Source organism: Musa acuminata, chromosome BXJ2-2 (assembly GCF_036884655.1).
Source record: "Musa acuminata AAA Group cultivar baxijiao chromosome BXJ2-2, Cavendish_Baxijiao_AAA, whole genome shotgun sequence".
NCBI lineage: Eukaryota > Viridiplantae > Streptophyta > Magnoliopsida > Zingiberales > Musaceae > Musa > Musa acuminata.
This window is the reverse complement of record NC_088339.1, coordinates 20,088,329-20,105,115: the sequence shown is the minus strand read 5'-3', so window position 1 is coordinate 20,105,115 and position 16,787 is coordinate 20,088,329. Positions and strand designations below refer to the sequence as shown.

Below are 16,787 nucleotides of genomic sequence, written 5' to 3'. Positions count from 1 at the left end.
TGCACACACAAGCCAAAACTCTACTCCGATCTAGACAATTATTACAAAGCGAATTGATATTCTGTTGCCCGGCACGTCATTGGTTGGCGCTTCGTCCGATTCTTTGGCGCATCATCCTCTCTTGCTGCTTGTTGCCCAATCGGTGGTTGACCTCCGCAACCCCGATATCCTTGGTGCAATTCCGCTCTTGGCCCGATGCCCGACGTCCGAAGCCTTTTGCCATCCAATATCCTAACATGATCTCCTCCGGCGCAACGTCAATTGTTCCTGCGTCAACTGTCTAATCCTGATCGAGTAGACCTGCATCACTCAAAATGCAGTTAAACATCTAAACACAATCAATTAGTTTCATCATCAAAATCTGAGATTCAACACCACAGAGGTGGGACTTCCGTGAAATTCATTGATCCCTTGCTCTCATGGAGGGAGAGCGCTTAGTCATGAAAGGGGCCGAGGAGGTGGAGCATGCAAAGACAAACTCCAAGTACCGAGACAAGGCTGAAGGGCAGAGGCCAAGGAACTTCGTAAGACCGGTGTCAACGAGCTTCTCATCAAAGATAGTCGAAAGTGAAGGACTTCGGGTCAAGTAAGAGTGCATGACTAAGGAACGAAGCAGGCAGTACGCGATGTTGTATCTTTGCCACTCAGTGGAGTAGGCGGTAGGGTTGATGGAGAAGACGGTACAATCCCAAAGGCGACCAAACCTATGAGAGAATCACTCCAAGTTGGGGTGAAAACTTCTTGCATTCCAGAAGTTCGATGGCATTGAGAAGGTGAATCACAGTAGCTAACTCAACGCAAGGAGTGCAAACACTTCAAGTGCTTCAGAAGTGTGAGCAAAAAGCAGGCGAAGACTAGTAACCAGTTCGATGCATGGAGTACAACGTCGAGGAGGCAGGTGAAGTCAAGTAATCTTTGCCTTCTCAATCCTTAAGAGAATGGGCGAAACCGAATACCCTAATTCTCTTATCTATCCAGCAAAGGAGCTCTGCACAAGTTCAAAGACTCTTCGAAAATATTGGAAGACAATAGTTATCAAATCCTCACCAACGGTGATCAATGCTACTGAGAGTAGATTGTCCGCTTCATTTCCCAACGAAATGCCAATCGAAAGCGGAAGTGATGCGAACCTACTTGGAAGTGACAACTAAGTGAAATAAGAGTCAATGGGTAAATTTTATGGAGGAATGACCCAAAACTTCAAAAGTTTGTGAGACGATGCTCGTTAAAAGCTCCAACAAGCATCCACCCAATTTAAGCAGCATGAGGCATTCGAGAGACTGGCACAGTAAGAATGGTCTTTTCCTTCATTTGGAGGATCCGTAGGAATCAATAAAGATCAACACAACTCAGCCAACCCCACACCAGAGTCAGAGTCATTGGTGAGTTGAAGCAGCATGGCGGATCAAAGGTTCGACTACTCCAAAACAGCAATGAAGAGCAGCTGGGAGCCAAGAGACGCATTGTAATTGAAGCAGAAGATTGAAGACTCAGCAAAGGCGAGGAGTTGCAGTGTCGGCAAAGGCTTCAACGAGGATGTCGAAGGAATAAGTGGGGGAGAATATCATGGACAAACTTCGAAACAAGATGTTTGATGTAATGCTTATGTATGTCCGTGTCTTTTGGTATGTTCATGCTTTGTATAGTATGTAGAGGGACGATCGAAGGCTTAATAGTCCCATTTTAGTTGGATTGGTGGTCGCTTTAGGCTTATAAATAAAGGTTGTGTCATGTAGACACGTGTGAGAGATTTTTGGTCTGTAGTGGATCATTTTACCCTTTGTTGTGCAACTGTTCAGAGCTTGTAAAGTTTGTTTGTAATTTGCATTGTCTATGAAGTGTTTTCGGAAATGTTTGCTTGTGGATCCCGAAGGAGGCGTTTTCTCTAACCCGTTCTCTCTTTTGTGGGTCCTAAGGGACATGGGAGGCTTCGGGGAGGCTGACCCTTGTGGATGGACACGCAAGGGTGTCGCACGACTTAGGCAAAACCAGCTAAGTCCGTGACAAAGTGGAGAAGGAAGATATTGCCATTATTATAATGATCCTATTGCATTATGAAGTATATAGCATGTTCTAGGTATAAAGAAAAATCTCTTCTTTGTTGTAAATACTTAATGTTAGAAATTATGTTCTTTTTTATCCTAATGAAGTTATTTTTTTTCACAACATAAAAGAATTAAATGCAGATATAACACATATAGGTAGAAGGGTCCAAGATTTATATGTTTTACTAGTATCAACCTCTTATATTGATAGGATGAATAAAAATGATTGCATCAATCTAGCATGCTAGACTTGGTTATATAAATTTTCTCAAATTAAAAATTATGATGCAAAAAAATCTAGTTAATAGTCTTCAGAATTTTACCACTTTTAGTAATAATGAAGCTGGTAAAGATTATCAATATAGTAAAGCGCATAGGGAATCTTTTGATAGATCACTTTCAAGGTGAAAATTTCTCTTAGAGCTTATTCATAGCGATCTTATTCAGGTTCTTGTTATATGTTTTTCTTTGTTGATGATTTTAAAAGGCTCACTTGGGTCAAATTTTAAAATTTGGGGTTTACTTTTGATAAAAGAGAACTTATATATATGCAAACATACCACAAGAAAATGGTGCGATAGAATGAAAGATCAAAATCTCATGAAGACTTGTAAATGTTGGCTTTATACAAAGAATTTACTCAAAATTTTATACAACTTATATGATTAATTGAACTCCCCTTAGTCCAATCAATCTGAAGCCTCCAAATAATCTCATATTTGATGAAAAATCAAATATTAAATATTTTAGAGTATTTGGTTTTCCATGTTATGTTCATATACCAAACTCAAAGAGAACTAAGCTTGATGCTAAGGCCAAGAAATACATCTTTATTACTATGATGAAAAAAAAAAGAGTTGTAAATGCATAGATCCACAAACTGGTATCTTGAGAAGTGGTGTTTGATGAAGTTTCTTTTAAAAATATCAATCACAATAATGAAAGTGATATATGTTCAAAAACTATGATTGAGTCTCTTTTATCATCTAATGCTTGTATGTATTTTGACTCATCTTCTTTCTCATTTATATTTGCTTCTATTATTTCTTCATCATCAATGGTGGAGCAAAGCGATAAGAGGAGTAATGATGTTTATGAAGAGAAAATTTTAATATTGAGAACATCAAAAAGAAAAATCAAACTAGCACCCTACATATAAGCATATGTTAATTTTTTTTTTAATCATCTTGAGCCTACTTATTTTGATGAAGTCAAATGTGTTAAGAAGCAGGAGGATGCCATGAATGAAGAAATGATAGATTTTCATAAAATTAAAACTTGGGATCTTATGTCAAAGCCTGCTAATATAGATGTAATTACTTACAAATATATCTATAAGGTGAAAAATAAATCAAATGAAATGAAAGTATAGATTACTATGAAGTAAGATATGTCAAAGGGAGTTTTCAAAACTATATGGAGAAGATTATAAGAAAATCTTTAGTCATATGGTCAAGATGACACCTGTTAGGATGGTGATTGCTCTAGCGGTGAATCTTACGTTAAAGCTTTAGCAACTTGATGTGAAGAATGAATTCCTATATCGTGAAAATGATAAGACTTTCTCATTTGCTGCTTAAAAATATATATGATTAAGGTATTTAATCGGGGTTGTTATCAAATTAACAAATTAATATGCCAATTAAAGTACCTTAAAATTAGTTATAAATCCAATTTGTACTAGGACAAGGTGCTTCAAGGGGTCATTGGGGTTCGTGGAGGTCAGAAGCAAATATAATATTATAAATATTTTTATCAGATCTCTTTCTAAAAGATCATTTAAAGATTTTTGAAACAAGTTAGGATTTATCTCTAAAAATATACTTTTAAGGGGGAGCGTTAAAAGTTAAAGTATATCTTTTGGATTTCATATCTATAAATATATAATATCTATATACGTGTAGATCCATCAAGTCTTAAATATCCAAATCTATAGGATTGAGGTCTAAGAATATTTGAAGATCTATGTAAGTTCTTTTTTTTAAATTCAATATAGTTTTTCATTTTCGTCATGATTTCTTGTTTTCTATTTGCGCAAGGAATCCAACCGCACCTGCCAGGTCGAGCTGCAGCGCCGCACCGACGACAGCCCCTCGCTGATCGCCGTCACCTACGTCAGTGGCGTCGAGGAGATCATAGATGCCACCGGTATCCTCGCGCAGGCCATCCGCCAACGCCTCCTCAACTGTGGCTAGCTCCTCGAGACCGAACAGATGTTCTGCGAGGTTGGCGAGCCGTGGCCCGTACTCATCCCCGATGAGGAAATCCACCTCTCGTTCCCCGGTACTAAGTTGCGTGTTTCCTTCTCATTCTTTTTCTACTTTCTCAGCAAGGCATTTCTTCATACAGGTCCTGTGCGACTTGTTGACCTTTCTGTTGTTTCCCTTGTTGGATGTCGATCTCAGCTTTAGTTTCCTTTATCTTTCAACTGATTAGGCGCCTGTATTATGCATTTAGTTCTGATAATTCCATGAGTAACAAAAGTTGGACAATCCTTTCAGATTTGAAGTCCAGTGCACATACATCGTGCCCTTTATTAGTTTGGCTTGTAACAGAGCCAGTGCACATACATCGTGCCCTTTACATATCCAACTTTATTTGAGTTATTTATACCAAATGCTCTGTCTATTTAGCTGAAATAGCTTCAGTTAATATTTAGATTCTTACAATTAAATTGCTGATAGATCTATATGGATGGCCATTCACATCATGTAAGTCCTTGTAGAATTGATAATTGCTTGTCAAAATCCCATGGTCTATCATTCTGAATGAATTATCAGTCGCTTTATCAAGGAATTGGAAGACAATCATATTTTTGGGTGCCTCCCTTATCTCTAACCATTTAGAAGGTTGTCAATCCTTCTCATGTCGTTGGCTGTTGTTGTCATGTTGTGTACCTTCTTCTTCTTCATCTGCAACTTACTAATCAAATAAAGTACAATCCTATTGAAATTTCAATACCTCCTCATCTTCGCCTGAGAGATTTACCACTTCGATTACTTGAGAGATGCTGGAAATCACCAAGTTCCGTGTCGTTATACAAATTTATAACGACACGGAACGTCAACACGTGCCGCACACTTCTTTAATATTTGAAAAGACACAGTGTTAGGATGCATGTACTACAATCCGTCCTGCTGACCCAACAAAGCCATCGGACCGGTATTATAAACAACATACAAGAACGTATTATAAACAACACTAGAGATGTTTGGGAAAAGACGACACTAGAGATTCCGTGTATGATGATCATAAGAGTTGAGGTGAGACCCTTGTTGGAGTTGACACATTAGCAGTGGTTTATGAACGAAGATGCGAGAATCTAAAAAATCAGCACAGTCTGCTTTTGACATATTTGAAAAATCATTCATATAAAAATTAAAAACGATATGCCTAAAGAAATATTCAACACCAGCTCCTTGCGGTTCTGATCTGCATCCGGGATGACACAAGCGCAATGGCGAGGAACCCCACACAAGAGTGAGGATAGCTCCTGGAACACCAGGACTGTTAATGTCGGTAGGAGCCTGATGGCGACGCTTGAAGGAGTGTCTTCGTTCATGGCTTCTGCGCCTTGGCTCACGGAAGGACCGCGAGGGATGCCATGAGTAGGAGGAAAGGACGCAAGAGTGGTGCTGCTGACGAGGAGAAATTACAGTGGGAGGAATGGTTCTATTGAATTCGACGAGGATTACCTATGCAGATGGTGAGCGATTCCAACGAGGACGAGTAGCGTAACGTTACAAATTTGGTGTAAAAAATGGTAAGGAAATTGTTAGACCCACCTAGCGATGTCATCGCAACCGTGGAGGGGCTGCCTGGCCGTCGTCCGCAATGGGCCGTCGCAGTTGTGGAGGGGCTGTGCAGCTTCCTCGCGCTCCCTCCTCGCCGTCTACGCTCCTCGTCCTCGTTGGAATCGCTCACCGTCTACTCCTCGTCGACTTCAACAGAACCATTCCTCCCACTGCAGTTTCTCCTCGTCAGCAGCACCACTCTCGCATCCTTTCCTCGTCCTCATGGCATCCCTCGCGTTCCTTCCCGTGAGCCAAGGCGCAGAAGCCATGAACGAAACGCTCCTTCAAACACCACCACCATCAGGCTCCTACCGACATTAATAGTCCTAGTGTTCCAGGTGCTGTCCTCACTCTTTACTCGCGAACGAAATTGTTAAACTCCAACAGAATCATGACCTTGGTACTTATCGACTAAGAAAGTTGGATGGAATACATTCCGTAGCATCATGGGTGGGCGTTCCTCGTCATTGCGTGTCGTGATGCCGGAATCTACAAGTGTTTCATCCCCGATGCAGATCAGAATCGCAAGGAGCTGGCGTTGAATATTTCATTAGGCATATCGTTTTTAATATATATATATATATATATATATATATATATATATATATATATATATATATATATATATATATATATATATATATATATATATATATCTCAAAAGCAGACTAAACACTCCCTGCCATCAATGTACATCACAAGGTTATTCCCAAACATCAGTGTGCTGACCCTTCAAATTCTCTCACCTTCGCTGTGCTCACATTCGTGAGCATAGCCTTCCGCGATACCGGACTTGAAAATTGCTTCTTGGCCAACATAAAGCGAAGTGTGAAGGATTTTCTTTTAAACGTGCCACTGGGCACAGGGATGTTATTAGCTTTACTCTCTATTATCTTTCCCTCCTCTCGCAATGGGGTATGATAGTAGTAGACGTATGATTGTAGTATGTTATTTATAATATGCTCTTGTAATCGAGCTGTATGAACTTGCTTCCTATTTGTAAGCTATGACTTGATGATGACCAGTCTTCTTGTACTTAATCCCTTTTTCTTATTCATCAGGATCTATAATCACAGACAGGCCTTTGAATAGTTTGAAACATATTAGGATGCTTGGAATGACTTTTACTCGTTACTCGTTATGTATATGTAGGGCACTTATTTCATTTATGCACATCTGCTAAACATATTGAATAATGTGCAATATGTCTGTATTTTGTGCTTCTCACTTACTGTGATATGAATAATCTCTTTGATGTTTTGCATGTATTTGAAGTATTTCTGTGAATGCTATTTAAAGTGACATATCAATGATTATGGGTTATGTAAATCTTAGGTGTTTTTTTAAGATACAAAGTTATATCAATATATAGAACATGTATACTTAATGATTTCAGTGTTATTGCCATGTTGTCCTACTCCACAAAAAATTATTGTCACTATGTTGTTGTAGTCCGTGCCAATACAAAGATTACAATTTTGATTCTAGCTTATTAGAATGTATTGCAAATGTAGATCAATAATCCATATTTGTTAGTGATGGCACATGGATAGAGATTATGTGATACAAACTAAAGGCGGATGAACTAGAAAAAGTAAAGCAAACTAAAGATGAACACGATAGAAAGAGGATCTTGGACCTATATGAGGTCTGGGTTTAGCAAAAGGCCTCGGAATGGGGATTTATTGATTTCTAAATATTATAAATTAGGTTCACTGCTTTGAGTTAATTTTTAAGTTATATAGGTCCAGCTTGCATCAGTTTGCGAGTCAATTTTAGTCGATTATAGTTCAGAGTTAATCCAGTTGTGGAAGACATCATACATTAATAGTCTAGATTAATGTAGCTAATGTATAGGAATGGCAGGGTACAACTTTACTATATATGTACATATATACATATATATATATATATATATATATATATATACATATATATATGTATATATATATACATGTATATGTATATATATATACATGTATATATATATACATGTATATGTATGTATGTATGTATGTATGTATGTATGTATGTATGTATGTATGTAGGTATGTATGTATATAATTAACTGTAATTTGGTTCAATTATTTTTTAATATAATTACAAATTAACTGAATTAAGAAAATTCATTTAATTATTGTGGACGAGTAGAAATTTACTGATTAAATGCAAATTGAGAACAATTAAAAATTTTCAGAAAAAAATTGGTCACGTCCTATTTTGAGTACTGTGTTATGTTTTTTTTGGTTTAGAGCATTAAAAGGAAAAAAATTAAATCTACAAGAATTTGAAGATCTTAGAACTAATTTTAAGTTGATAATTTACTTTGATAACATCATAACTCTTACTATTTAATTTCATAATTTTTACATATACATAAATTTTGATATCTTTTTTTAAACAATGATCCAATGATCTGAGACTTGATCGGACAGAATAATGATCCAAATTTAATTTGTGAGAGTTTTCATTTGTTTGCTAAACTGAAGAAGACAAATCGTTTAGGAAAGGTGATGATCAGGATGAAGAACAAGTCAAAGAAAGAGTATAACAAAATAAATACAATTAATTGAGGAAATAATGTCATCCTCGAATCACTTCAGTGTACTGTGAAAAGAAGACGGAGTAAATTCTTCTTCTCTCTTTCTATTTTCTGATATTTTTCTTAAAATTACTATAATGATGGTATTAGATACCGATAATATTTCTATTTTTATTAAGACCATTATAATGATGGTATTGAAGATGGATAACCCTTTTATCTTTCACAAAATTACTATAATAATAATATTATAGATCGTTGATTAGAATTCAAAAGTCTTATCATTATATAAGCAAAAGTTTATGAAAATATAGTACGAGAGAATCTTTCCCATTAAGATTATCTCCTAATATTAAAACTTTCTTCTATTGGTCAATAATCTTAATCAAAATTTAATTAAATCTCTAATATGCCTTAAACTAAATTATTAGACACATAATCTTACAAACTTTTTCTTTATCTTCTTAATTATGTAGCCTAAGCCCTCAACAAAAAAACAAGAATCAAAACAGAGCTTGAAGTTGATTATGAAGATATTGATCATTATGTCCCTATATAATTTGTTAATTTGTTCAAATTTGCATTACGATTCTTATTGATCACCAGAATAGCTTTATGAACGCTGATGCATGCTTCTCTCTCTGAGACCTGAAACTACACTCTCTACACTTCTCTCACATAATTCAAAGACAGTTGTGTCAGACATGAATCCATTAGCTTTTATCTTCAAGGGGCAAATCTTCCAAAAACATGTATATTTAGGCCAAAGCTCCAACTACAATATGGATTCTTCCTTGTTCCTCTTTCATCACTATCAACTTTGTATGGAACTATGGATTTATTTCGTCCATTCTGCTCTAGCTTATGCCTTTGTTGTGTTAATTGAGTGATATTTGAATCAGAGCAACAAACATTCATGATTAGGAACCATGTTGTGACCTGCACTAATGAGCAGATCATTTGTTCTCCGAGTTCAGCTTCATGCACCTAACACATTGTCGGAGGCAGCTTGGCTCATTGTGTTGTTCATCCCCTGAATCATCTCAGAGTTGATGTGTAAGTCTATTCCATAAGGTGCACCGAACAACGTGAGATTGGTCCATATAGCATCATACACTCAGATCACCAGTTGTTAAGATCAAACTCTCAAAGAACCCCTCAGTTTTGTAGAAGTTACATATATGACGTTCGAAATGGGTAGAGGAGTAACTGCTTGATGAAGTATTGCAGACGCGTTTTTGCTGAATCTTTCTTTACAAGATGTCGGCACTAACGATAATCTATCTGCATCAAAGAAGATTGCATGATGCCTTTGGTCATGGGGAGATACGCCATTGACAGGTTGGCGCCGTGTAATGCCTGCATGATCCCTGTCGATCCCTCATCCTATGAGGGTCCACTGAGGCCACAAGTCTTTGTCAAGAACAATACTGATTTCACTAGGTCAACCCAATCTATGGAGTACCTCAAACTATGTATCTTCCTCACAACTGCGACCACAAAACCTCCAATGTCAAATTGTGGATGCCCATTGTTCTGTACAATTCCGCTGAAGATGTTGTTATCATATCGTAGTCCATTGTTTCATGTCTTCCAAGCATGAATTATTCTCGAGATCCATGAGCTAGTAAAGTTCCTAAACTTGGTAGTAACACTTGGGATTTAATCTCACAATCACCTTGTTCTTGCTATCTTTGGTTTGAATCTTGAGCTAGTGGTTGAGCTGAAGCTGCAGAAGAATAATCCTAGGGGACCATCTTGATCTTTGTATTCTTTTCGAGTATTCATTTCTTTGTGGACAGTGAAACGTATTAAATGGCTTTGTCATCATCCAAGGTGGTTGAAAAGAACAGGGCCTCACCTTTGTAAGAAGCTGAGCAAAACCTTGTCCCTTGAATTCCAATTTAGGGTTCGCCAAAGTCTTTGCGTACACATATATGGAGAATCACAAACAGGGATTGTGGCATGCATTCTTCTATATAAGCAACCCAGTTGTCTGTGTGCTCTCTGCACCTTCATCACACACCAAGGTAGGAAGAATGGAGATGTACCATGTGGCTGTCCTCCTCCTACTTGCACACTTCGCCTCCTTCCCTCATTCCCTGGCTTGCCCCTACTGCTCCACCCCAACCACTCCCCCCAAGCAGTCCCCGCCGCCGCCGCCTCCGCCGTCACCGTGCCCTCCTCCACCGCGCAGTGTGGGGCCGGTGCCCCCGTCGCCCAAGACGCCGTCGCCACCGTCGTCCGGGACGTGCCCCATCGACACCCTCAAGCTGGACGCATGCGTCGACCTGCTCGGCGGGCTGGTGCATGCGGTCATCGGCCAGGACACGCAGGACAAGTGCTGCCCGGTGATCCAAGGCCTCGCGGATTTGGACGCCGCGCTGTGTCTCTGTACGACTATTAAGGCCAAGGCGTTGGACATCAACGTCCTTCTTCCTATTGCGCTTGAGCTGCTCGTTGACTGTGGCAAGCATGTGCCATCGGACTACCAGTGCCCAGCTTAATTACTAGAAGAAGCCTGTACCAAGTGTGTTACGATCATAAATATATATATGCATGCATTATATGACTATGGAATGCTTGTAAGTGGTAATTATTGGCTTTAATGTGTCTAATAAAAGCTTTTATATGGTCTACTAAATATAACTCAATAGCCTTCTCGATGTTTCTGTGTCCAATTCTTCGTCGTCTTCTTTTTCTTCTTCTTCTACTTAAACTTCTTCCTCTCCTTCTTAAACTTCTTAACATCGCCCATGCATTGGGCAATGTTATACGTAAATGCCATGCAAAGGAAGAAATAACAGAGAAATCATATTCTGGACTTGGCATAGCCACAGGTCTCTATCAGATCATGTGAGATTCCTGACACATAAAAAGACTTGATTGCTGCAGGTGGAATGTTATACATTATCGCTTGGTTTATATCCGGTGGAATTTGATAAGGAATAATAATATACCTATATATTTTATCAGAACTCCTGATACTGTAAAATCAAGCAAAGAAGCTCAAAATATATTACATGAAGGAATTTCTTTTGGTTTCTAAATTTATTTGTTCCATCCAAAGATTGCATAACATAAAACTTGAACTCCTGATATTTTGATTGAGTGCATGCAGGGCATCTGAACCACTAGAATATTTTACAATTTGATTTTATGCACAATGACAAAAAGAACTGTGCATTATTTTATTTGATTAGAGATAGAACACATATCACTTCTAATCTAAAGTTTTCCAGGCTTTGGATCAGAGAACTTTCCTACAAGCTCAATGGAGAGTCAAAAGTGCATATCTGAAATGATAATTTAACATGAATTGGTTGTGGCAAATGACAATTAGTTTCCATTTCCTATTTACATAAACTTTATAAAAAAAATCATTTAAGCTAGTTTTGCCAAGAGTTAGCTGCATTTGATATAATTATGTTAGATAATGTGTATGCAAATTGTAATACTTGGATTAGTGGATTAACATCAAATTGTAGCTGAATTTGTAAGTTATAATTCCAAAAACCACATATGATATTCATTTGATGTCACGGATACCTAATCGCATCATTTTTGGTCTCAAGTCTCTGTTGAATTACAGGAATTTCTTGTTGCCACTTGCATATATAGTCAAAACAAAATAATGTGGTAGTATGTAAGTCGTACCCAATTATCACATCAACAAAAAGACAATGAATAAGCCAACATTTGCACAAGTGTGAATCTTCTTTAGCTTCAGACTACGGGCACAGCTTCAGACAAAACGAAAAAAGCCAATTAAAATCCAATGCAATCATCTAAAACATTAGTGTAATGATCGAGGAGATATAACATAATTTGAATTAAGTATGCTCTCTATTTAGGATCCACAAGGCCAACCGATTAGGTACAATCACCTCATTAACAAAATAAACTGGATTTGGTTATTAAGAGAATTGTTAATCAAAACATCAAATTAAAATAGGTGTTGAACACCTTATTACAAAATGCACACACATATACTGTCGTCCTCAACACATATACTTTCTTCATTATCAATATTTGGTTTTCTTTTGATCGTGAAAGTAATTAGGGTTTACTATTTAAATACTAATTAGGATGTCCTAAAACATTGATCATTGACATATATTGGCTAAAGATTGATTTAGAGCATTATTTAGATATATCAATAAGGGAGTTTAATTTAGCGCATTCAACTAATAATCATCAATCAAAGAGTATGATTAATCTAGAAATTAATGAGGTATTAAGGCACTCTAATTTATATTTTTCTCATTAATTCTATTCTTCTCATTCACTTATGACACTTAACACTTAACTATTTCTTTCTATCATCTAAATAACATTTCAATTTAAAGGATACTGATTTAACTATAAAAACTTTGATAGATTATTGTAAGATCTTGGGTTTGAATAAAATAATATATTTTAGTTTTCACTTTTCTCATTTATAAAAAAAATAATTTTTATCGATTAAAATAATCAAGCTAAATTATCCTAGTTTAGCTAATTAATTAAATTAACCCAATATTATAGTTGGATTAGCAAATACGATATAAAATTCTTAAGCCATCCATCTCGATTAAACTATTTAAACTAGATTATGTTATTTCTTTTATTAGAAAAAAATATTATTAACGTCTTCATTAGTCGATTTAGTCTAGACCTATATGCATAGGAATATCCGAAATGTCTCCGAGGTGAAAATACCATGCTCTCAAGAGCCCACCTACATTATGACCGAGGTCAAAAGGGTTTCTCAAACCAATTTTTTTAATGCTCAGATTAATTATCCAAGATCTCTAAATAAGGGTTTAAGTAGTATTTGAAAAAAACAATTATCTCTTTTTTCTCAATTTGCGAAAAGAATGAAAATAAAGTTTAGGATTACCTTTATTGTCATAAAGGAGAAAAGAGTTTGATGTCTTGTTAGATTATGTGGCCCTATTTAATTAGGTAATATATATTATAGATATGATTAGATTTTGATTATAGTTATTGGCCAATATAAAAGAAGTTCGATTCCTTAGGGAATGCCTTTGATGGGAGAAACTCTCCTAATAACTTATCCTAGACCATCTGCTCTCGCCTATAAATAGATAGGACTTCTAGGAGCTAAATATACGCATCTCAATACAGTTAAGAGACTAAGGATTTTTTCTTAATCTCCATAATCCATCAATCTAGGTGGTCACGTGAAAAAATAAGAAGAGAGGAGAAGGAATGTCTAGTTCTCCTTGCAGAATGATATCTCAGATCCGACGATGGTGCACATGTAGATCAGATAAAGATCAGATAAGGTTTATTCTTTTGAACAACAATAAAAGGTATGTATCATAATATTCTTTAGATCTACTATTATTTGATTTTAGATTTTGGCATAAAAGTTTTTTCGCATTACCGATAGCATGAGTATAGATTTTACACTAACATATCTTCTTGGTCATAAAGGAAGAAAAGGAGGTTTCTGATTGCTTTTAATTCCATAATGAATGAGAATAAAGTTTATATTTCCCTGCTTTAAATATTTATCCATATAAGTGGATGGGTAAAGGGTTTCTTGGATCCCACGCGATAATCGCATGTCAACTGACAATAGATTCCTTATCATTTGTCTCTTCTTGAAGACATATTTCAGAGTCCTTGTGGGAGGGGTTTAAAGTGCATTGTTTAGCTTGTCTAGCACGGGAGCGTTCAAGGTCTTATTGCTAATCATAGGTACCCAGCAAGCCAATCACATGAGTGATGGCATATGTGACTTGACATGAAATCTTTTTTAGCTTATTATATTTTAGCATTTATCACTTTATATTAACTATTGCATATATGCATGTATATATTATGATGTCCTTGGATCTATGTAATGGGAATCAGATCGTGATGAGATCATGATAATGAAATTGATTCACCTTTAAACACATATCATAAATAATCCCGATCATAGGTTACTCGAGAGCGACATCGTGATAATTGGACAGACTAGTGTGTTATATACCCGTCCATATGATGGATGCAACTGGTCTCATAGTTGTTCATGTGGGGATACTAGGGATACAATATAGGTGCTAATTGGAAAATGAGTTCACTGATTGATCCGCTTACGAAATGCTAGATGGTTGATGATGCCTTATTGTTAGACAGCAATTCCGTAGTCCTAGTGGTGTATCTGATCCTTAGACTTAAGACACCAAGGATATCTTGTATAAGTGCTTTACTCTTTGATATCAGACTTATAGGTTTAGCTGTCCCAGATCTAGTATAGTTGGTCATTGGGAGTGGCAATCGACCTTATGAGGGCTATTGAGTGTCGATAAAGGATCATCCATTCTCGGCGTCATGAGAGGAATATCCCATGTATTCTTGCTCAGACAAATCCCTAGCTAGGGTCATTCAGGTTGAGAGAGAAAGAGTCCTCCGGGAGAATCCGATTAGAGCGAGACTCGAGAAGAAACCGTATGGGTCTAACAACACCATGCCCGATATACGGTCTCTGGGATATTAGATGGATGAGGGACTATAGGTACACGGTAACTGAGGACAGACAGGTCCAAATGATTGGATTCTCTTGTATCGTCTTGGGACTACGATGTAGTGGCCTAGTACGTCCATAGTCGATGAGTCGAGTAAATTATTACACAGATAATAATTCACTAAGTTAGAAGGAGTTCTAATAGGTATGACTCATGGCCAGTTCAATATTGGGCCTAAAGGGTCACACACATATGGTAAGCATTGCGATAAGTAGAGGTTCGAATATGAGATATCCACCGGAGCCCCTGTCTTATTGGATATCCAATAATCCCTTGAATTATTGGATCCCATGGATGAGATCCAATAAGAGCCCATGAGAGATTATTTGATAGAGATCCATTAATCTAAAAGGCTTCGGTAATTGGATGCAGATCCAATACCTACTAGGGGAGGATCCATTAGGTTTTTTGATAGGGGACCTCTATAAATATGAGGGATTCAAAGTCTTATAGGCTAGAGCCTTTGCTTGCCTCTCCTATTCTCCTCCCCTCTCCACCTTAGAGCAGGCTTGGAGTTTTAAGGAACGTCATCGCATCTCTGCTGTGTGGATCACCACTAGAGAGGAGGATACTTGACCTCCTTCACCCTCTCCTAAAGATCTGCAAGGAAACAGGGATATACGATCTTCCTAAGTAACACAATCTACTCTATACGTAGTTTTAAGTTTTGCAGATTTTTATGCACCAATCTTTGTACGACGATAAACATCTCTTTGGGAATAGGAGATTTTGTTTTCTTGTTATTCCATTGTACATGTGATATCGCCCCCCCAAGATTTCCCAACAGTGGTATCAGAGCTAGGTTGTTCGTGCGATAGATTGGTTTTGAACTACGTGTGTTATGTTTTGGAGAAGCTTTTGATGTCAAAATCATTGATGCAAAAGCGAGAAAGGGTAGAAATTGTTGCTGCCCTTGCTGTCGTTGCAGATGGCAGCACTACCATCTACGTGCAAGCAGGCCGCGTGCGGCCAGGCCCTTGTGCACGGGCATGGCGGTCACCTGCGCGTGGGCACTGCGCCCGCACGTAAGGGCGGCGCCTCCATGTGCTGAACCCACGGGCAGAGGTGCCAGCGGCCATTGCATCCGCAAGCTAAGGCACAACAGGGCAGTGGTGCCTGCGATCGCTGCTCGCGCGTGCAAAACCCCCTTGCAGGGGCGACGCCACCCGCGGGCGAGTCACCCGCAGGCAGGGGCAGTGCCCCCGTCGCCGGCAAGGTGGCAGCGGCGGCGGCAGCAGGAGGGGAGAGGAAAAGGGGCTTAGGGTTTTTGGAAAAAAGATAATTTTGCCCTTGTGAATTTGAGAAATTCCAATATCTATCTTTTGTCCAAATTATAAAAATACCCCTAGAAATTCAGAAATTCCCTACATATCCTTGATTTCAGAAAATATTAATTAATTAAAAAGTTTAGTTGATTATTATTTTTATCATTATCTAGTAGTCCTACATGATGATGATTATTTATACATGTGTGATGTATGATGTGTGGACAAATGATCATGGATCGTGTAATGTGTGTACTTGTAATTATTATTATTATTGGGGTCTGCGAGCCTCTATTATATTTCTCATTTATTATCGAGTCTGCATGCCTATAATTAAGTTGTAATCATATGAGAAGGCGTAGCGGGAGCATGGATGCGATAGCGAGACCCACGAGACGGATGATTGCGATGCATGGAGATGCATCGAGATGTTGACGAAACCAATGAAGATGAGATAGACAATCACAGGGCATGAAGATGCATCGTTGCGCACATAGATCTTGATGTGAGTGATCATGCCTACTGGCTCGGGTCTGATCATATTAGGTTATGGTCCATGATCATCTGGTGTAATTACTTATACATATACTAGATATGTATATATATTTGTATGCGATATA

The 16,787-nt window shown here is 37.7% G+C and overlaps 2 protein-coding genes and 1 long non-coding RNA gene across 3 annotated transcripts in view; 2 read left to right on the top strand and 1 right to left on the bottom strand.

Annotated features, from left to right (window-relative positions):
* The window catches only part of LOC135605257 (putative E3 ubiquitin-protein ligase RF298), a 34,837-nt gene extending 30,500 nt beyond the window's left edge, over nt 1-4,337 (bottom strand). Inside the window, exon 1 of the mRNA XM_065095134.1 lies at nt 4,099-4,337. The gene's annotated coding sequence lies outside the window, so the exon portion shown is untranslated. The remainder of the gene's footprint in view (nt 1-4,098) is intronic.
* Nucleotides 3,890-4,567, top strand: LOC135605258 (uncharacterized). Its single transcript, XR_010484405.1, has 2 exons — nt 3,890-4,012; nt 4,085-4,567. It is a non-coding gene; the product is annotated as an uncharacterized LOC135605258 (long non-coding RNA).
* A 5,786-nt stretch (nt 4,568-10,353) lies between these two features.
* Nucleotides 10,354-11,047, top strand: LOC103969199 (36.4 kDa proline-rich protein). The gene has a single exon (XM_009382672.3). It carries the CDS (start codon nt 10,421-10,423, stop codon nt 10,886-10,888), a length of 468 nt encoding a protein of 155 aa, XP_009380947.1. The 5' UTR covers nt 10,354-10,420; the 3' UTR covers nt 10,889-11,047.
* The last annotated feature ends 5,740 nt before the right edge of the window (nt 11,048-16,787 follow it).

Excerpts from the sequence above, each read along its gene's own strand:
- LOC103969199 (XM_009382672.3), top strand. The coding sequence starts at position 10,421 with ATGGAGATGTACCATGTGGCTGTCCTCCTCCTACTTGCACACTTCGCC.